General features: G+C 44.2%; 1 protein-coding gene across 1 annotated transcript in view; it reads left to right on the top strand.

The window, feature by feature from the left end:
- The window catches only part of LOC132892115 (F-box only protein 47-like), a 93182-nt gene extending 70078 nt beyond the window's left edge, over positions 1 to 23104 (top strand). Inside the window, exons 7-10 of the mRNA XM_060930514.1 lie at positions 8262 to 8408; positions 8515 to 8657; positions 22554 to 22731; positions 22995 to 23104. Of these exons, the coding sequence (XP_060786497.1) occupies positions 8262 to 8408; positions 8515 to 8657; positions 22554 to 22731; positions 22995 to 23104 (578 nt within the window). The remainder of the gene's footprint in view (positions 1 to 8261; positions 8409 to 8514; positions 8658 to 22553; positions 22732 to 22994) is intronic.
- Positions 23105 to 23369: the final 265 nt, after the last annotated feature.

Consider the following 23369-nt stretch of genomic DNA (forward strand, 5'->3'; position numbering starts at 1 on the left):
GCTGACCAGGAGTGAGGAGCAGCTTGCCCCTCCTCCCTCTTGTGGGGATTCCCTTGAGTATTTCCCATTAGACTCTGCGTCATGCATTTGATCAAGTGAGAGTAATCAATGGTCAAACTCTCCAGCCAAATACAATGCCTGCCTTCCTGTGTTTCGCTATTATTAAGGATAGGTTGTATCGAGTGACGCAGGGCACTCAAACTGGTGAAAAGCTAACACAGTTGTTAATCCCTAAGAGCCGTAGGGAACTCGTGTTCCATGCAGCTCACTTTAATCCCATGGCCGGACACTTGGGGCAGGATAAGACACTGACCAGAATAACGGCCCGGTTATATTGGCCAGGGATTCGCGGGGATGTCCATCGGTGGTGTGCAGCATGCCGTGAATGCCAATTAGTAAATCCCGTGGCCACCCAAAAAGTGCCTTTACGCCCCCTCCCTCTAATTGAGACCCCCTTTAAGAAAATTGGCATGGATCTCATCGGGCCATTGGATCGATCAGCATGGCGGTATCGCTTAATTTTAGTTCAGGCAGACTATGCAATGCAATATCTGGAAACGGTGCTTCTCTGCAATATCTCCGCACGCAGTATTGCGGAAGCGCTTTTCCATGTTATCTTCCGGGTCAGGATTCCGAAAGAAATCCTGACTGACCACGGCACTGCGTTTGTCATGCACGCTGTGCGAGTTGTATGAGTTGTTGGGGATGAAATCTATCCACATCAGTGTTTATCACCCACAAACGGATGGCTTAGTAGAGTAGTTTAGACACTTACAAATTTCCGAACTAAATTTTTAATGAAGATGCATGTAATTGGGATAAATGACTTGAGCCCCATGTTATTCGCAGTATGAGAGGTCCTTCATGCCTCCATGGGATTTTCCCTGTTTGAATTATTATGAGTTAAAGCCTCACGTATTTTAGACATGCTGCGGGAAAATTGGGAGGAGGAACCTTCACCTAGTAAGAACGAAATTCAGTACATTCTGGATCTGCATGCAAAGTTCCACATCCTCATGCACCTAACCCAGGAAAATTTACGGCAGGCACAAGAATGTCAAACGTGGCTCTATGACGGGCGTGCGCCTTAGGGAGTTCACGCTGGGAGACAAAGTACTTGTGTTACTGCCCATGTCGAGCTCCAAATTAGTCGCCAAGTGGCAAGGGCCCTTTGAAGTCACATGGCGAATTGGGGATGTCAACTATGAGGTGAGGCAAATGGATAGGGGCGGGGCAGTACAAATATACCACCTTAACCTGTTAAAATGTTGGAACAAGGGGGTCCCTGTGGAGTTGGCATCGGTAGTTCCGGAGAGGGCGGAGCTGGGGCCAGAGGTAAAAACAAAAACAACCATTCAAGCCATTCTGGTCCCTTGTGGAGACTACCTCTCACCAGTCCAACTCACAGAGGTTGCCAAGTTGCAAGAGGAGTTTTCTGACGTGTTCTCGCCCCTTCCCGGCCGCACCCACCTCATAGAACACCACATTGACGCGCCCCTGGGAGTGGTGGTACATAGCTGACCGCTTACCCGAACACAAAAAAAAAAAGGTGGTTTGGGATGAACTCCAGGCCATGCCCGAAATGGGTATAATCAAGGAGTCACACACTGACTGGAGCAGCCCCGTGGTCCTGGTCTCCAAGGTCAACGGGTCGGTCCAGTTCTGTATGGACTACAGAAAAGTCAACACGGTGTCTAAATTTGACACGTACCCAATGCCTTGCATTGATGAGTTGCTTGATCAGTTAACGGTAGGTGCTGCTCGCTTTTACGGCACTGGATTTAACAAGTGGATATTGGCAGATCCCCTTGACTCTATCCTGAGAAAAAATGGCCTTTTCCACACCCTTTGAGTTACACCGGTTTGTCATGCTTCCTTTTGGGTTATTTGGGGTGCCCACTACATTCCAGCAGCTCATGGATAAGAACCTCCGTCTGCATGCCGCCTATGCAGCAGTGTACCTTGATGACATTATTGCATATAGCAATGATTGACCACAGCACCTTGAGCACCTTAGGGCCGTCCTAGAGTCGCTGAGGCATGCGGGTCTTGCAGCTAACCCAAAAAAGTGTGTGATTGGGCAGGTGGACGGAGCAGTGCCAACAGGCTTTCACCAGGGTAAAAGCTGCACTGTGTGTGTGGGGGCACTTCTCTCTCCCCTTTATTTTGCAGACTGACACATCGGACATAGGGCTAGGAGCCGTTTTGTCCTAGGAGGTGGAGGGTGAGGAACGTCTTGTGCTGTACATCAGCCGCAAGCTCTGTGTGAGAGTAAGTATAGCACCATTGAAAAAGAGTGCCTGGCTATCAAGTGGGGGTGGTCCACAGGCCGGGGGCGCAGATGGTGGCGGACTTCCTGTCCCATTGGGGGGAGTCCACTGCAGGCTGGATGGCTGCCTGGCCTGAGTCAGGCGGTGGGGGTATGTGGCAGCGGGGGGCTGTGGCCAAGCGTCTGTGAATAGAGGTCGGGGAAGGTGAGTGGCAAAATCAATGCACCTGTTGTCAATTAATGGTGTGTGTGTCTGTCTGTTGCAATAACGGCAGAGAGTAGAAAAGGAGGGAGAGAGCAAAGAGAAGGGAGCTGTCCTGACTAGAACATACATGCGTGTGTCTATGTCTCTGACTGAGTAATGAGTGAAATTTATGAAGCTGAAAAGCTATTGTTGCAAAAATAAGTGCGTGTGAACATTACTTCCCGCCTGCTGTGCTTCAGTACTCCACCCACATCAGGGCTTACTGCAGTCTCTATTAGTTTAGCACATTTAGCCACTGGGATTTTTGTCCATTGTTCAAGGCAAAACTGCTCCAATTCCTTCAAGTTAGATGGGTTGTGTTGGTGTACAGCAATCTTCAAGTTATGCCACAGATTCTTGATTGGATTGAGGTCTGGGCTTTGACTAGGCCATTCCAAGACATTTAAATATTTCCCTTTAAACCACTCCAGTGTCCATCGCATGGTCCACCCTTTGTCGTGGTGTGATGGCTTGAGTACCTCAATGATCCGGAGAGCTATGCCAGCAGGAGTGTATGCTCCTGGTAGGGCCACCCATGCTGGACAGGTCAAAGGATAGAGGTCAGACAAATGTGGACCACCTCACCCAGAGGCTAATTGGGTTTGCGTAGGGTTAACACCTCTACCTGTAAAAAGAACAAGTTACAGAAGCATCGACGACAACAAACCTAATCACTCACCTGGGAGAGGAAGGGTCTCCATCTGGGAGACACATGACGCAATGCAGTGAAAGCTGAAAGGAAGCTGTGAGGCCGACTCCCCTTCTGACATCCAGGACACCAACAAGAATAGCTACATGGAACATCAGGACAATGTATGAAGCGGGAAGAACCATCCAAGTAGCGAGAGAGATGAACTATAGGATCGGAGTTCTCGGATTGAGCAAGACAAGGTGGCTACAGACAGGACAGCTAAGACTGTCATCAGGAGAACAGCTGTTGTACTCGGGACACACAGAGGATGGAGCCCCCCACACTGAGGGCGTGGCCCTGATGTTGGCACCAGAGGCACAGCGAGCACTCATCGGCTGGGAACCTGTCAACTCCCGCATCATCACAGCCAAGTTTACCACCAAGAAGAAGGACATCAGGCTGAATATCATCCAGTGCTATGCTCCCACCAACGATGCGGAAGAAGAAAGGAAGAAGGAATTCTACCAGCAACTGCAGGCAGTGATAGACAGAGGAGGAGCCAAGGACATGACCATACTGATGGGAGACTTCAACGCCAAGATCGGGTCAGATAACACTGGCTACGAGGACATCATGGGGAAACAGGGACTGGGACAGATGAACGAAAATGGTGAGCGCTTTGCGGACCTGTGCGCACTGAACCAACTGGTGATTGGAGGAAGTATCTTTCCACACAAGCGCATCCACAAAGCCACATGGAGATCTCCAGACAAAAGAATGGAGAACCAGATCGATCATATTTGCATCAGCCGGAAGTTCAGGAGGTCATGGCGGGATGTGAGGGTGCTGAGAGGAGCTGACGTGTCATCAGATCACCACCTGGTTGTGACAGCAGTGAGACTCCGGCTCAAGAAATACACCAATGCCAACAATAACACACGGGACAAGATACAACGTGGGTCTGCTCAGGAACAAAGACACACAAACAGCATTCCAGATCAGCCTTTCCAACAGGTTCCAGCTACTACAGGGGCTGATAGATGACAGTGAGACAGACCTTGAGACACAGTGGGAGGAGAGCAAGAAACTCTGGTGGGATACGTGTGAAGAAGTCTTGGGTAAGAAGAAGGCCCAGCACAAGGAATGGATCTCCACTGATACCATCCAGAGGTTGGAGACAAGGAAAGAGAGAAAAACTGCACTGAACACAAGCCGGACAAGAGCAGATAAATCAAAAGCACAGGCAGAATACACAGCAGCAGACAGAGAAGTAAAGAGGAGCATCAGGAAAGACAAAAGGGACTTCATCAATAACCTGGCAAGCCAAGCGGAGGAAGCAGCCAGACAGGGTAACCTTAAAGACTTGTACCTGACCACCAAGAAGCTGGCAGGCAAGTTCCAGCAGACGGACAAGCCAGTGAAGGACAAAGACGGAAAACCACTGACTGTAGATGAACAGATGAAGCGATGGGCAGAACACTTCAGAGAGCTGCTGAACCGCCCTGCCCCTGAATTATTACCCGACATCCCACCTCCGGAGAGAGAATTACCAATCAGCTGTGATCAGCCCACAAAAGCAGAGATCAAGAAGGCCATCATGACACTGAGGAACGGGAAAGCAGCCGGGCCGGACGGGATACCAGCAGAGGCCATAAAGGCAGACATTGAAACCACGACCAGTGTGCTGCACAGCCTCTTCAGCAAGATCTGGGAGAAAGAGGAAGTGCCAGCTCAGTGGAAAGAAGGGGTTGTGATCAAGCTGCCCAAAAAAGGAGACCTCAGGGACTGCAACAACTATCGAGGGATCATGCTCCTGTCAGTGCCAGGCAAAGTGCTCAACAGAATCCTATTGGAGAGGATGAGGGAGGCAGTTGACCCCAAGCTCCGAGATCAGCAGGCAGGCTTCTGCAGAAACGGGTCATGCGCGGATCAGATCGCCAGCCTATGCATCATAGTGGAGCAGTCGCTTGAGTGGAACTCCACCCTTTACATCAATTTCATAGACTACGAGAAGGCTTTTGACAGTGTAGACAGGGAGACACTGTGGAAGCTGCTATGGCACTACGGAGTCCCTGACAAGATCATCTCCCTCATCTGGTGCTCGTACGAAGACATGAGCTGCAGGATCGCCCATGCCGGCCAGCTGTCTGAAAGCTTCGAGGTGAAGACCGGAGTCCGGCAGGGGTGTCTGCTGTCATCATTCCTCTTCCTCCTGGTTATTGATTGGATCATGAAGACCATCACAATAGGCAGGAACAACGGAATACAGTGGACACCCTGGATGCAGCTAGATGACCTCGACTTTGCCGATGACCTGGCGCTCCTGGCACACAACCACAGCCAGATGCAGGACAAGACCACCCAACTGGAGACCGTATCGGCTGGGACAGGGCTCAAGATCAGCAGAAAGAAAACGGAGCTGAAGAAGATCAACTCCACTGACTGCACACCAATTACAGTCGGGGGAGAGTCCATCAGGGAGGTGGATTTCTTCTTCTACCTTGGAAGTGCCATTGACCGACAGGGGGGCACGGACAGAGATGTCACAGCCAGGATCAGCAAGGCAAGGGCAGTCTTTGTCATGCTCAAAAACATCTGGGCCTCCAAAAAGATCAGCACACGAACCAAACTGCGTATATTCAATTCCAATGTGAAGTCAGTCCTGCTGTATGGATGCGAAACATGGAGGAAGACAAAGACAATGCTGCGGAAGATCCAGACATTTATCAACACATGTCTGAGGCGCATCTACAACATCAGATGGCCGGAGATGATCCCAAATGAAGAGCTGTGGGAATGAGCAGGACAAGAACCTGTGGCCAAGCAAATTCTGAAGAGGAAGTGGCGCTGGATAGGACACACCCTCCGTAAGCCGGCATCCAGCATCACACGCCAAGTCCTGACCTGGAACCCGCAGGGGAAGAGAGGCCGGCCTCGCAACAGCTGGAGGAGAGACACTGAGGCTGAGCTGAAGCAACAAGGCACCACCTGGACAGGAGCAGCAAGGACAGCCCAGAATAGAGTGCACTGGCAAAGAGTCGTAGATGGCCTATGCTCCACCGGGAGCGAAGGGCCTAAGTAAGTAAACCACTCCAGTGTAGCTTTAGTAATATGTTTAGGGCATTGTATTGCTGGAATGAACCTTCATCCCTCAAACCTCTGGCCGACTCAAACAGGTTTTCCTCCAGAATTACCCTGTATTTATTGCCATCCATCTTTCCTTCAATCCTGACCAGCTTTCCTGTCCCTGCAGATGAAAAACATCCCCACAGCATGATGCTGCCACCACCACCACCATGCTTCACTGTAGGAATGGTGTTCTCAGGATGATGTGAAGTGTTGGGCTTGTGCCACACATGGTGTTTCCCATGATGACCAGAATGTTCAATTTTAGTCTCATCTGAACAGATAATCATCTTCCATGTGTTTTGGGGAGTCTGCCACATGCTGTTGCGCGAACTCCAAACGTGTTTTCTTATTTTTTCTTTTTTTCTTTAAACAGTGGTGCTTTTTCTGGCCACTCTTCCATAAAGCCCTACTCTGTGGAGTGTACTGCTTAAAGTGGTCCTATGAACAGATACTCCCATCTCCGCTGTGGATCTTCATAGCTCCTTCAGTGTTATCATTGGTGTCTTTGTTGCATCTCCTGATTAATGCCCTCCTTGCCCGACCTGCGAGTTTTGGGTTTTGGCTTTCTCTTGTCAGGTTTGTAGTGGTGCCATATTCTTTAAATTTTGTTATAATGGATTTAATGATGCTCTGTGGGATATTCAAAGTTCGGGGTTTTTTTTTAAATAATCCAACCCTGATCTATACTTCTCCACAACTTTGTCTCTGACCTGTTTGGAGTGCTCCTTTGTTTTCGTGTTGCAGAGTCAGGGTCCTTCCAGAACAGGTTGATTTTGTACAGACATCATGTGACAGATCATGTGACACTTTGCACACAGGTGGATCTTAATCAAATTAATTATGTGACTTAAGAAGTGAATTGGTTGGAACAGCTCTTATTTAGGGGTTTCATACAAAAGGGAGTGAATACCCATGCACACTCCAGATTTCTGTTTTTGCATCTTAATTATTGTTTGTGTCACACTAAAAACAACAATTTGCACCTTTAAAGTGGTAGGCCTGTTGTGTAAATCAGATGGTGCTAACCCCCCAAAAATCCATTTTAATTCAGTCTTGTAATGCAGCAAAACAGAACAAACACCAAAGGGAATGAATGCTCTTGCAAGACACCTGTACTGTGCATTATAACCAAACATCTCCACCAGTTCAAAAGATATTGTTCCAGAACTTTTATGGTTTGTTCAGATGCAATTTTATAAAAGTGCTGCCATATTATTTTTGGATAGAATGGACCGTATATTTTTTTTTCCTAGCCACCCTCCAATGAAATCCATACTTATTCTGTTTTTTTTCTGATTATGCAGTCATAAACATAAGCACTTAATGTGCTTACAGAGGCCTGTAGATCACATAATGTGGTTCTTGGGTTTTTATTTGTATCTGAGTATTAAACAATCTGACATTGGTCTGAATTTGCTGGTATGCCCACTTCTGGGAAGATTAGTGACTGTTTTGAAGGCTATTTTTAAACCGTTCTGGTCATTGTAGAATGGTAAATTTGAATCCTTCCCAGATTAATGAGCAGTAGCAAGGTCATGACTGATGTTCTGTCATCTTGGCATAATGCAGACATACACCTGAGTGCTTCAAAGCACCAAACTGCCAAAAGTTCTGCTTTTACAAAGGTAGTCAAACTTCTAGATGATTAACTAATCTTGTGCATTTCATTAGTAACACCTGGCTGCTAATTACTCTTAATGATAGTGGAAGTAAGAAGGATGTACTTTTTAACCTGGTTTCTGAATGTTAGTTTACTTTTGGAGGGGAAAATGACGTGTTGAAATCTGTTAGCTGTTTGTTTATAGATGCTTTTGAGGACCACATAATTGTTATTTAGGCCCAGATAAATGAACATAGAATTGAAGGGTGTACTCCCCCCCCCCAAGACTGTAGTTGTTCTGGTTTGACATTACATTTGCACGCAATAATCTGCAAAATGTAATCTACTTTTATTTTATTTTTTAAAACTTATTGCTTGTCTTCCTTAGGGAAACTAGGCTGGCAGGATGTGCGGGATGGTGCAGTTGTGCATGGTGCTCTGTGGGATTTGGCCAAGGCAATTCTCCTCCTCTATGGAAATGCTGATAAATTCTGGGGCACTGACACAATTCTTGCCATCGTACATGAGCTCATGGGTATTAAATTATAATCCTATAGAGCAGAATTGTATTATATAATATATATGGTTTTTAGCATGTGTTTGCAAAGAATTCAATGATCTGCTTTATATGTATTTGCTAGTCATGCCACAGCCATGGCATATGGAGAACATGGCACGTCTACTTATCCTGTGTGGGAACAATATCTGCTACAATGTGATAGCTAGCAAGGCCATCAATGGCAGGCTTTTTGAGATCTCCCGACTCCTAATTTTTCTTATTCTGGTAAGAAATGCATCTATTTTATAATAAATATTTTAGTTGTGATACTCAGATTTGTTGATGAAAAAATATGAAAGACTTGTGGGTACTTTATCCTGCCAACGATAGCATTTTCAGTGTTGGATCATTAAAAGACAGTTTTGAAAGGGATGCTTATTCAGGCTTCTCTACTTGTCTTTATTTTTATGTCATGTTAATGTCCCATACTAGTGGAGACTGGAATTCTTATTCAGTTATGGAGATATTACTTTGGCAGATGGTTTTATCTAATGGGATGTACAATACAGCTGAGCAGATGAATTTTATAGGTTATGTTCAAAAAGTCAAAAGGTTATGCTTAAATCATGGTATGGCCAAGATATCAATAGTGACATCTTGGTCATGCCATGATTTGAACTGAGCCACCACTGTCATGCAACACAATTATGGTCAGGTAAAGTATTTAAGACACAAATGGCCACACATTTTGAAAAAAGCTGATGGCACATGCACAACACAAGGCTCAGTGTCTCACCAGGTTTTGCAAACTAGTGATTTTCTCCCCGGCAAGTTTCTGTCATATGGCCGATAAGTACAGTTGTGGTCAGAAGTTTACATCCAGGGACATGAATGTCATCTTGGATATGAATGTTATGGTAATATTTGGGCTTTCGGTGATTTCTCTGAACTGTTCTTTTTTCTGTGGCGAAGTGATTGTACAGCATACATCTTTAAAAAAAAAAAAAACTAAAATTTGGTGCGCAGTTTTCTTTGGATTTTCTGAAATCTACACAGGGTAAAAAAAGTATACATACAGGGTCAAAAATATACATACAGCACACCTAATATTTGGGTAAAATGTCTCTTTGCAAGATTCACCTTGACAACATTTTTTTTGTTTACCATGAACAAGCTTCTGGCAGAATTCTGGTTGGATATTTCATGACTCTTCATGGTAGAATTGGTAGAGTTTAATTAATTTTTTTTTTTTTCTTGGCATGGACTCGACTTAAGTATGGTCCATATATTTTCAATAGGGTTGAAGTCAGGGCTTGTTTTAAGCTTAATGTTAGCCTACTTTATCCTCCACAACCAGCTCTGATGCGTGTCTGGGTTCATTGTTCTGTCGTGACTCTCAATCATGTTCAAGTTTCCAATGGTTTGAGGTTATGCTGAAGAATTCTGACATAGTCCTCCATTATTCCATCCACTTTGTGCAATGAACCAGTTCCGCTGGCAGTAAAACAGCCCAGAGCATGATGCTGCTACCACCACCAGCTGGTACAGTGTTCCTCATCATGATCATTGTGGCCAAACAACTCAATTTTTGTCTCATGTGACCATACAGCTTTCCTCCAGAAGGCTTTTTCTTTGTCTATGTGGTCAGTTGCAAACTTTATTTAAGCTTGAAGGTGTCAATTTTAGAGCAGGGGGTTATTTCTTGGATAGCAGCCTCTTAGTCCATGGTGATATAAAACTCACTGAACTGTAGACAGTGATCCATCAGCTTCCAGTTCATGGCAGGGCAGTGCCATGGTGGTTCCTGGGTTGTTCCTGACCATCCGAACCAATTTCCTTTCAGCCGAGGGTGACAATTTGGGTTTTCTTGAAGTAGAGTGGCTTGGCAAAGTGATTACACCTCACAGTAAGTTACAGACAATTGTTTGAACTGATCTTGGGGTCTGCAGTTGTTTTAGAAATGGCTCTAAGAGACATTCCGGAATTGTGTACATCTGCAATCCTCTTTCTCAGATCTGCACTGAGCTCCTTGGACTTTCCCATTTCACTGTGTGTAGGTCAATCCAGTAAGTGCTGTAAATAAACCCTTTTTATGATGGCACAGAGAAGCTTCCAGCTGTAGTCAATCATAGATGTGTTACGTTCATTATGTCTCATCTCATCTCATTATCTCTAGCCGCTTTATCCTTCTACAGGGTCGCAGGCAAGCTGGAGCCTATCCCAGCTGACTACGGGCGAAAGGCGGGCTACACCCTGGACAAGTCGCCAGGTCATCACAGGGCTGACACATAGACAACCATTCACACTCACATTCACACCTACGGTCAATTTAGAGTCACCAGTTAACCTAACCTGCATGTCTTTGGACTGTGGGGGGAAACCGGAGCACCCGGAGGAAACCCACGCGGACACGGGGAGAACATGCAAACTCCGCACAGAAAGGCCCTCGCCGGCCATGGGGCTCGAACCCAGGACCATCTTGCTGTGAGGCGACAGCGCTAACCACTACACCACCGTGCCACCACGTTCATTATGTCTTCTTATTAAATCAACTCATTAGTTTTCTTTTTTCAGACATGTAAAAGTTTTTTTTCCTTTACCTGACATGTTTCGACAGTGTAACTTCCGTCTTCATCAGAGGGACCCTCTGATGAAGACGGAAGTTACACCGTCGAAACATGTCAGGTAAAGGAAAAAAAAACTTTTACATGTCTGAAAAAAGAAAACTAATGATTTGTAGTCAATCATGATCACCCACAGAAAGTTAAGAGGCCTTGGCAAGATAAGAGACATTTTGGAAGTCTCATCTCTTTTGAATTAATAATCTGAGGGTATGTAAATTTTTTGACCAGGTATGCATATTTTTAACCCTGTGTTGATTTCAGAAAATCCTAAATAAATTAAAACTTCTGCTCCAAATTCATGGGTTTTTTTTATATTAAAGAAATATGTTGTACAATCATTTCGCCACAGAAAAAGAACAGTTCAGAGAAATCATTGAAAGCCGAAATATTGCCATGACATTCATATCCAAAATGACACGTCACTGTATGTAAACTTCTGACCACAACTGTGTTCCTAGGTGTAAAGGGTTGCTGCACAGAGGTTTCTTTGGACACCAGATTTTAATTCACTATCAATTACCACCAGAGGTATCCAGGACACCATTCTCAAGTAAGCCAGCCAGTCTGACAAGTGAAGACTGTAAAAGTGTGGCTACAGGAAGTAAACTTTTCACTACAGCACCAGTTCCAACACACAACGTTTGCTTCTGAGGCCGACGTGTGCTTCTACATGGGCATTAATATATACACCATCTTGGTCCTGGACCACATCAACAGATGTGTTGACACAATCACTACCCCTAAGAAAATTAAAACATTCCCCAATCAGGAACCATAGTTGAACAAGGAGATTTGCCTCCTGCCGAGGGCATGTCAGAAAAGTCAGAGTCCTTCCTGTACAAGCACTTTGTATTCCTAGGCAGTATCCACCCAAGTACTAACCAGGCCCTTAAAGGAAACATCTCACAAATAAACACATTAAGCTAAAAGTCAGTCTTTATATCTGTCCTTTATTTAAAAAAAAAAGCTGCATGTTGAATTTCTTCTTCTTTTGGGTTTAATGGTGGTTGGCAAGCCAGCTTATTGAATTTGTTCTTAACAGTATCTTTACTACTAAAGGAAGGCTGTCTGTCTGTTCATCTATGCAAATCAACACGGCTGGATGCACGTACTCCATACTTTGCACATGGATTGGTGACACCCCAGAGGGGCTCAAGACAACATTTTCGATTTTCCAAAACATGGGATTAGTGCTAATCCAACACACTATTCATTTCCCATAGGCTACATACTCACACTAAGGCACTGCGTGTAGCCTCGGCGGGGAATCCCCTCCCCACCTCGCCTGAGAGTTTCAATTGTACAGGACTTCACAATCAGCGCTCCTCACTGGAGACTTCTGATAGGGACGAGTCTGCATCACTGAGGAAACGCAGGGAACAATTTACGTCATTTTGACAGAATACAGTGACCAACACAACCCCTGTAAAGAGCACCATTCAGAGGAGATCAGGTTCACAGGCAATAACTACTAATAACCACTAAAGTGATCGAAATAAACAAGACTATTTTTTGTCAGGGAGGCTGCCGTAACTCCATTGTGCATGATGTCATTTTTCCCGAGCACAGGGGAGATGTACAAGTGCATGCTTTACTAGACTATAGTATAATATTATGGTCTAGCATGACTTCTTGGTCAATTTGTTTGCATTTATCCACACAAATTATGGCAATGCAGTATTACAAAAGGAATCACAGTAAAATAGTGGGTAGTTTATTGCCTCATCTCATCTCATTATCTCTAGCCGCTTTATCCTTCTACAGGGTCGCAGGCAAGCTGGAGCCTATCCCAGCTGACTACGGGCGAAAGGCGGGGTACACCCTGGACAAGTCGCCAGGTCATCACAGGGCTGACACATAGACACAGACAACCATTCACACTCACATTCACACCTATGGTCAATTTAGAGTCACCAGTTAACCTAACCTGCATGTCTTTGGGGGAAACCGGAGCACCCGGAGGAAACCCACGCGGACACGGGGAGAACATGCAAACTCCACACAGAAAGGCCCTCGCCGGACCCGGGGTTCGAACCCAGGACCTTCTTGCTGTGAGGCGACAGCGCTAACCACTACACCACCGTGCCGCCCTAGTTTATTGCCTGTTTATTAAAAAAAATATATATTTACCTGCTTATCTTCCATCCGTTTGATGTGTGACATGGTATGCTGTCATGCTGCAGGTGTTGGTGTTTTGCGGTGAAATGTCTGGCTTCAGCTGCCATTTCTGCCTCATGTCTCGCATCTTCCCGGTGATATTTTTCTTCATACACGTCCTCCACAAAACAATCTTCTGTAAAATGTTCACTGCACAATTTGCTGCTTTTTCCAGGAGTAAAGTTTTCTCGCTTTACTTGATGAAGCCACTTGGCCAAATGTCTTGGATCCAGGACGGCATGAGGAAGACATGCAGAATCCTATGTTATGCAGCGCGACCCTCATTTTTGTCTCCTAATACATCTATATTAGAGCCCTGCACTCCCGCGGGTGTCCCGCGGGACTTGCGGGACCCGCCGCAAAGCAGTGCGGCGCGGGACAAATTTTGAAAGCTCATTGCAGGCGCGGGCGGGACCGGAAGTGCACATATGCGCGTGCGGGCAGGAGTGCACATATGCGGCGCGGGCGGGAGCGGTGATGAGCTGCAGTCCTGCTAACTAAAAACGTGTTTGAAATAAAATTTATAAATTATTAATTTATGTCTATCATATATAATTTGTGCTGGATATTTTATTTGGCATTAATAAAAACATTTTAAGATGCCTAAATTTGCAGAGAGAGTCAGATTGCCAGATTGAGTGAGGAATGGCATCTTAAATTTGCCATTGATTACCCTAACGGGAAATCCTTTGATCGCTCTAATGACTCGCCGTTCACACCCAGTCTCCAGTGACCCACACTAGCATGATGCCTCAATGACACCTTAGATGAGCTGGTCATCAGAATTCTGATTCTGATCCAGGAGAGGATAAATATCTCTCGTTCATTTCTCGATTCTTTTCCTCTTCCGTGTTTGAGATCTCCAATCATGGCAGAAGAGTAGAGCTCCTTTACTGAATCTCACAGTGCTTCAAAAGTAAGTGCTGGTTTAAAAAGAGGTACATTTACCGTTAAAAAGTCAAGAGTCCTGAAATCGGACATTTGGAAGTCGTTCTCACTCGTGTACGACGCGGATGGAAATCAGCTGCCCTTTGCTTGCTGTGATAAGTGCCAAAAGGTTCTGACATACAATGGCCATAAATCAGGTACATCAGACCTGTCATCGCATCTGCGTGTGCGCAATGTCTAGACGCACTGCTGTCACCAAGTCACCTTGTCCCAAATGGAATTGACATGCTGTATAAAGTAGCAACTTTCCTTACTCCAAAGCTGCGTCATCTTAGGATGATCAATGCAAATGAAAGACAATACGTGACGGAAGCTGTGAAAGAGATGACCGAGGAGTTGGGGTTTGATGTCCAAACTGATGAAAGCGCGGAGCCACCTCCACCTAAAAAGGTCACTTTTCGTGAGTTTGAGGAATGGGAGGATGTCGGTGCTACGGGTGCTGAATCGAAGTCTGTAAACTCCGAGATTGATGATTATCTGAAAGTGAAACTCATTGGATCCGAATCACACCAATCTAAAGATATCCTGCTGTGGTGGAAAAATCACTGCTATGACTTTCCCACACTTGCCAAACTGGCACGGCATGTACTGGCCATTCCAGGTTCCAGCGCACCATCCGAGCGCGCGTTCAGCATATGTGGTCGCATACTGGAGGAAAGGCGCAGTATGTTGAAGCCCTCAACAGTGAACAATTTGCTGTTTCTCCATAGCTGTTCAAAGAACCTGATATCCTAAGCAATAGGCTTAGTTGTTTCGTTTACCTGCGTTTGATTTTCTCGTTTTTCTTATTCATATTCAAACAAGGTCAGCTATGTTATATTGAGTTTAACACTTGCACGGAGGCTCAAGCCCAAATAATTTTAGAAATGTGCAACCATAGCCCTATAATGTCTACAGTAGCCTTTACTGTCGATTTTTTGTTGTTGTAGGCTAGGACTGTGTTTTGTTATAACATTTATATATGCTATGCTTATAGGGTATTCTATAGGATATTCTAGTTAGAAATGCTTAACAAATGTAAACTGGGTTAGCCTAATGTTTTGTATGGCTGAACAATAAATATACCAAAATTCCACTTGGAATTACGTGCTCACCTGTCTTTTTTATTATTATTATTATTATTATTATTATTATTAGTGCTGTAAAATGTCGCGTTATTATCGCGTTAACTTGACTCAATTTTAACGGCGATAATTTTTTTTTTTATCGCGAGATTAACACACTGTGACATGATGTAGGTTTTTCATAAGCTTTTGAAACTAGTAGAGATGGGATTTATGGCTCTTTGATGGGATCCGCATCTTTGTGATCCGTTCTTTGAAAAGAGCCGTTCAGGAGACTGGCTCATTTGGCTCTTTTTAAATATTTATTCAGTTTTAAGAAGACAGCGTCTGTAAACTCAATGCTATCCCAGAAATCCTTCCTGTAATATGCAAATTTGGCCGCCTCTGATTGGACAGCGCGACGCATCAACAGGCAGAAAAAGTGTAAAAGTACGAAATATGTTAAGTGAGATGAAACAGTAAAGATCAGATTCAATGCAATATTTATCAACGAACAACTTAAAGTTAATATAATAGTGTACTTTATATTATAATCAAGCATGTCAAGCCTACCGTCACTGTGTAACCTGTCTCTCTGATTAAAATTGTAGACTAACTCAAGCAGTAAATCACTTCACTGAGTGAAGTGGAAGAAGAGTGAAGTTCACTCCTGTTGCTAGCTCTGCTTTGCAATAAAAAAAAAACACCATTGGTACAAAGCAAGCCCATTCACTTTTTTATGCTGATCAGAGAATTACAATGGTTTCTCATGTGATAATGTGTGATTCGCGATTAAATATTTTTATCGCTTGACAGCACTTATTATTATTATTATTATTATTATAATTATTATAGACACTACATGCTGAATTCAGAAACAAGGTAAATAACAAATGTGAATGTGAGCTGTAGATATTTATGCTCAAATCCACTCAAAGTAGGGGGCGGGGCACCATCACGCTGTGTCAAGACAAGAACTTTCCTGAGAAATAACTTGAACGTCTGCATCATGCGGGATTTGCGGGCGGGAGCGGGACAAAATATGGCAGGCGCGGGCGGGAGCGGGACTGAAAATCATAATTCTTTGCGGGCGGGAGCGGGACTGAAAAATCTGACCCGCGCAGACCTCTAATCTATATATCTGGCTAATCCAGTATGGCCACACCCAGGGAAATGGCCCATCATTATTAATGCATAATGATGACTTTTCATAACCCCGTAATTTCAAAATTTCCTTTTCAGGCACCTCAGGCGGCTCCAATCTCAGTTTTGATAGCCTTTGGCATCTCGCCTATTACATAGCTAGGGTTACAGAGGGGGTCTGGTCCTCCGGTAACCGTGAAAGTTTGAGTCCCTACTCACATGTGTATTGCAGTATGCCTCACTAGATGGCAGTAGGTACCATTTTTATGATGATCTTTGGTATGACCTGACCACAGCATGAGACACCCTCAACCTGAAAAGGGGAGTCATGACAACCAAGTAGAAAAAAACATTCTTTTGCTCATGTGGCAAGTCATCAAAATCTTCAGATTGCAAACCGATCAACACTTCGTCCTCAATCAGTGACGCCTCCCTCCTTGAAGAACATCATCTTTGCTTGTGCTCAACATCATCTATGCTTGCTATGACCAAAGAACCTCCCATCAAAGCTGAGCTCACACCTGGTGAGCTGCTGCTGACACTCTTCCCCAGTGCTCCACCCTAAACCAAGTGAATGCATGTAAAGATGACATCCCAGATGGCCAAGTGCTCAGGGCCTGTGCAAACCCTTAATGACATTTGTCCCATCACCCTCAACTCCATCATCGCCAGGTATTTAGAGAGGCTGATCCTTTCCGATATGAGATTCTGCCTGCGGTCAGTACAGGATACTTATTAATTTGCTTACAGTTTGCTTACTGCTCTGTTGTGGACAGAGCAGGAGGACAAGTGTGCACACAGTGTAGAAGAGTGTGTGCACAGCGTTCAGAAAATGGTAGTGTTTCTTTCATCTCTGCCATTTTGCGGTCATTAAGAGAGATTGAATGTGATTTGAGGAAGAAAACTATTCTAACAAAACTTTATAAAGTAACTGCAGTCTAAATAAATGTTTCAAATATAACAAAGGCTGAATATGGTTGCTTTATTTTTGGACTCTGAATACATAATGTCATTACTTGTATTCCAGGACAACCTAACCCTGGTGATGCTCAGGGCTCATTCCATGTCTGCACTCCTGACCATCTATAGATTTCTTCTGCTTTGTTTGACTTGGCACAGCTTGCAATAGTTATTGCAGTGTTTGATTCTAAGTTCTTTCTCCTCTTCCTCTCTCTTGCACGTTAAATGTATTGCAAAATAACACATCGTACTAAGGGTTTTCCTCTGGTCTATTCCATAGGCTTTCCTACCTTTTTTTTTTTTATCTACCTGTCTCCCATATGTTGTCAAGAATTTATGTGCCACCTGGGTCATCCTATTTCAGCATGCTGTGTCCATTCTTACAAGATGACTTCTGTTTTCCACTGCTGTTTTTTGAGAGTTTTAAATAGTTTTAAGAGCTTTTTCAAGTATCAGTGTATTGTCGCCCATTCAGCTTTTAGTCAGGCTGCAGTCTCACAAAACATTCACTAAAGGCAGCTGTCCAACTCATTTTTTCCCATTTAAAAATGAGGGCACTTTGGGACTGTGACAGGTTCAACCATGGGTGGGCACCATTCCAGTTTCTCTGGTGCCCCTTCGACTTTCTCTTTATGGCGTCTTCATTTGTTCTTTCTGATACTGTTTAGCTACTGGAGAGCCCTGTCTTTTGCAAGTTATTGTCATGATGTCAGGTGTGAATCATACAGTGAATTTCCATCCATCCATCTTCAGTTTCTGCTTGACCCTGATCAAGGTCTCTTACCCCTTTTCCACCAAATCAGTTCCAGGGCTGGTTCGGGGCCAGTGCTGGTGCTGGTTCACAACTCGTTCAACTTGCGAGCCAGCTGAGAACCAGTTTGCTTTTCCATAGCTCGCGGTGCTAAGGGAAGCCACGTCATTACGTCGCTGTATACTTCAGTTACATCATTGTATACATCAGTTATGTCGCTACTTTTGCATAAACCTTGGTGCGAATATCGAAGCAAAAACAACACAGAAGAAGCAGCAGCAACAACAAGAATAATAATAGATGACTTTGCGTTTGTACAGCTGCTGCCTCTCGTCGCTTAAAAATGGCGATCTTTCGCGGTCTTGTTATTGTTGGTCTTAACAACCCCCCCCCCGCTGATGTAAGCAGTTCTTTCCTCTGGCCCAGCAGAGAGTTGGTGCTAGCCTGGAACCGGTTTTTCTGGCCCCAGAGCCAGTTCTTTGTCAGTGGAAACAGAAAACCCAGTTCCAAACTAAGCACTGGCCCCGAACCAGCCCTGGAACTGCTTTGGTGGAAAAGGGGGGCATCTTTAGATCCAGAGCTAGTCCTGCCAACACTGAACACAATGTGGGATAATTCACCTTGTGAATGGAATGTCAGTCCATCACAGGGCATCATGCGTGCACACTCGCTCACACCGAGCAGCAAGTTAGCATAGCCAGTTGAGTCTGCATGATTTTGAGGAGTGGTAGGAAAACGGAGAACCCAGAGGAAACCCATGTACACATAAAGAACACCCAAAGCACAGGATCAAACCCAGGGACCCTAAAACTGTGAGGCAGAAATGCTACCCACTACTGAAATGGGCTCTCAAAAGCAGTGAAATAATTTATGGAACATCTTTTATTGGATAAGCTTTAAAAAGGGGACATTGTGGAAAAATAATTTTTTTTCAGTGCTTGTGCACATTTGGGTCTCTGGAGTGTTCAAACCACAAATTGTGAAATAAGACAACCCAGTCAGGTTCTTTTGGGCTGCCTAGGTTAGAAAATGTGATTCAGTAAGCCGTGCAGATTTGCCTCTCCTCCTTACATCAAGAGCAAGGAACAATTTGTTTAGAAAAAAAATGAATAGCATTAATTGCTATACAAGATGGAAACTGAGTAGCAGTTGGTGAGGATTGTATAGCACTGGTAGCTACAGGCCACAAGCTGAGCCCGTGAAGCAGCCGAGCAAATCAGCTGGGGTCCAAGGCCTGCCTCAGGGCCCTGGAAGCCAAAGGCTAAAAGATGCCCTGAAATGCATTCTCCTGCATTTCCAGGGAGTTTGCAGGTGATTCCAGTGGGTCACATTTCAGGCAAGAATATTCAAGTAAACATGCTAGTCTTGAGTCAGGAATGCAACAACTAAGTCACTGCAAAATTTCAAAACATATTTCCAAGTTGAACATGCAAAATTGTTGGAAGGCAAAACTGTTCAGGAACTGATTGAAGGGTTAGGCCTCTTCCTATAGGGCTGCACGGTGGGGTGTCGTCTGCTGTTGAAAAACCTCTCAGCTGACATCAGTATAACGGGCACGGTGGTGGAGTGGTTAGCACTGTCACCTCACAGCAAGAAGGAAAGAAAGAAAGAAAGCACAACTTTATTCATCACACACTTGTGAAATTCCTCTCTGCATTTAACCCATCTGAAGCAGTGAACACACACATGCGCAATGAGCACACACACATACCCAGAGCAGTGGGCAGCCATGCTAACAGCGCCCAGGGAGCAGTTGGGGAGTTGGTTAGGTGCCTCGCTTAAGGACACCTTAGCCCAAGGCCGTCCTATATTAACCTAACCGCATGTCTTTGAACTGTGGGGGAAATCGGAGCACCGGGAGGAAACCCACGCAGACACGGGGAGAGCATGCAAACTCCACACAGAAAGGCCCCCGCCGGCCGCTGGGCTCGAACCCAGAACCTTCTTGCTGTGAGGTGACTGTGCTAACCACTTATGCCACCATGCCGCCCACAGTTCTGGGTTTGAGCCCAGTGGCCGATGGGGTGCCTTTCTATGTAAAGTTTGCATGTTCTCCCTGTGTCTGTGTGGGTTTCCTCTGGGTGCTCTGGTTTCCTCCACAGTTCAGACAATGTGGTTAGGTTAACATTGGGCTGAAGTGCCCTTGAGCAAGGCACCTAACCCCAACTGCTTCCTGGGTGCTGTAGCATAGCTGCCCACTGCTCTGGGTATGCGTGTGTGCTTATTGCTCACTTTGTGTGTGTGCGCAAGCATGTGCATGTGCTCACTGCTTCAGATGGGTTAAATGCAGAGGATGAATTTCACTGTGCTTGAGTGTGCATGTGACAATAATAGCCTTCATCATCTGTAAGCACTGCAGTGTAATCTGCAGCTCTGACCAAGTTTAGGAGGTCCTCCTCCATAACTTCCCCTATAAGATTTGTAAATTCCCTTGCCTTAGGTTCATTCAAGTATGTTTGGCCTAGTTTAACACCATGTCAATTTTCCAACTCTGCAAAGATGGGAAATTTACTGAAAGGGAGATCTTCCTTGGTCAGTGTAGAGCAAATGTCGATCAACATGGCGACCCTTTCCTGATCAGCTTGCTCTGCACCAGCTACTGCTTGCCCAAGGCAAGGGGTGTTGAGGAGTAGATTGTGGCCAATGATGGTTTGGTTGACAGACACAAAGCCTGCAAGTAGATTTGAAACAGTGTACCATCGCCATATTAATTTATAGTATGTGATTATAAACACAGACCCAAAAATTATCTATTACAAGATTAATTTAAATAGACTTTTTTTAATTATTAAAAATGTTGAAAATGAACTTAAAATGGAACACGGACTATTTACAGTCATGATCAACTATAGTAGACTGTGATTCTAAAATACTATTGAGATCTAGATCTAATACTATTTAATTACACCATTTTCAAGTATGACTGGCTTGTACATCTGCTGAAATGGTGACAGGTTACTGCCTAGGCCAAGCAGACAAGCCTGAAACATTCATAAGTCCAAATTAAACAGTATCAAATAGGCCTACCTTTTGAAACTGATCCTTTTTTAGATTGTGTCCAGAGATCCCATCAATGAATGACCCTATTCAAGTTTCTCAGAACCCACAAGTGAGATTCGTGAGTCTGACAGACCGCACAATGCGTGCTTTGCACACATGCACCACCCTCTGAGTTGTACACAATCCAGTCTCCCCATTCCCTCTTCCACCTTTCAGCTGTACTTAGCTGGGGACCATGTACAGTGCTGCTGCTGTTGTTATTGGAAACACGTGGGGATTCTGCCATTTTGTCATGGGTCACTGGCCAGTACCAAGCACACACACGGACACAAACCTTCTCAACATTCATCACTCAGCACTTTCGTGTTACTCACCAAAAACAAGGAAGATCTAGCACCCACCAATAAGGTTTTACTAAAGACTTGGGCATCATCAGAATTCATTTACAGTGGCAATCCATCAAGAAAAGCAGACACAAGTATGAGTGGCACCTGGCGTGGTCACAAGGAACTCATTAAAAGCCTGTCTATTATGCCTGTGGTCATACGGTACTGTGCACGCTTCTCAGATTTACAGCCAATCAGAATTCAAGAATTGTTACATTCCACCACACAAGTCATGAGCTCTCTCACGCGCGCACACACAAGTGCTCATGTGTTGACCATTCATCCGACTGCAGTCAATATGATATCTTGTCCAAATTGCAGTTTACAAGGGACAAAGGGACAATGTAAGTATTTAAAAAATAAACATGCTCTGTTTGTTTGTTTGACCATTTAACACGAGCTAAAGCTAACTGCGGAGTTAAGATGTACACTGATTTTCTTGAAAGTTATTGGTGTTCCTTGCTGCAAGATCCACAATACTGTTAATGCTATTAGTTTGTTAGTTGAATGTCTGTAAGGTGAGCTTTATTTTATCAACACATCACGTGAGTAAAATGAGAGAATAAGTGTAGGGGTTAGCAACGTTAGCATGTTGTGCTAGGGGAAATATTCACGCTCAACAGTTGCCATGGGAGCCTGAAGCCTTACTCTCACTGGCATACCCCACAGTCAGTGGGTTTGAGTTAGCAGTGGCTCATTATCATTTAAAGGAACAGGCACTCAAACTAGCTATTCTGAACAGGGCTATTTCGACAGGGTGGTGCTGTATCCTTCTGGTATTTTGACCAAAGCATGTCAGACATTTCATTAAAACCTCAGGGAACAGTGTCAACATGTGGAAAAGAGGTAGAATATCTCTCCTTTAATTAATTATTTTTGGAGACATCACAATAGTGAAATACTGTAAATTGCTTGAGATGGCTTTGAATTGTGCAAAACATTTAAATGTTTGTCACATAGGAAATGAAGGAAAAAAATGGAACTATCATCCTTAAACCATCCCTGAAAAAAATGTGAAATTGTCTGTTTTCAATATTTTGTTTATTACTTAAAATGTCAGTTTGTACATTTAAATTCTGCTAAGAGTGGAAGAAATCTATTGTCTAGAAATCTCTGATTTTTTTTTTTTTTTTAATAATACAAAACGTTGTACACTGTCACTGTATCAGGTGAGTGAGAAGGATGGTTACTGCATGAACTGGGTAGTTAAGATGATCCAGCAGGTGTATCAGGTTTTCTCAGTGGCCTTGGAGAAGCGGACCTTCATTGAGAGAATGGAGAGTATGTTCTCTGAAGTCACCATGGAACTTGTTGAGCTTGTAATGGCAGGTGAGAAGAGAGCCCAGGGCTCAAAGTTAATCTTGTATCATGGAGACATTAAAATAACTGTTGTTAAGCAAAAGCATGATTGAGCATGTTTGAACAAATGCAAAGCCAGATTTACTTTTGTTTTAATTCAGAAGTCAATAACTTGGACAGTTGTGTTTTATCGTTTTTATTCCCTTCAGCTTTTGTAAATCACATGAATTACATATTTAAGTACAATTTGTCAGCTGCAATACACAATTTCACTATAACCTGAGAAGTTATGTCAATTTGTAATCAAACAGGACATCAAAATGGAGAGATGGACACTGCATTACGAAGTCTCAACAGCCTCTTGATTGCAAATGCCCGTTTTCACACAGAAATTGTTTGTATATTCCTCAAGAACAAGTGAGCTCACAACAAAGTCAGGTCAAAGTCTTTGAACAAGTGCGCTCACAACAAGACTAAGAAATTCAGATGTTAGAAAAGATAGCCTATGAGAATTTACTGGTATGAATACACAGTTCTTCACCATTCAGTCAGTTTAGTTGACAGTAGTCAGTCAGTACACCTTACAGTTGTGGCACCCTGTTATTAAACATGCTTGAGGGAGGACTTGGACATCCAGATAGAAACGAATGTAACAAAATCTTAAGGTACTGATTCAAGACCTAAAA

Source organism: Neoarius graeffei, chromosome 9, assembly GCF_027579695.1.
Source record: "Neoarius graeffei isolate fNeoGra1 chromosome 9, fNeoGra1.pri, whole genome shotgun sequence".
Taxonomy (NCBI): Eukaryota; Metazoa; Chordata; class Actinopteri; order Siluriformes; family Ariidae; genus Neoarius; species Neoarius graeffei.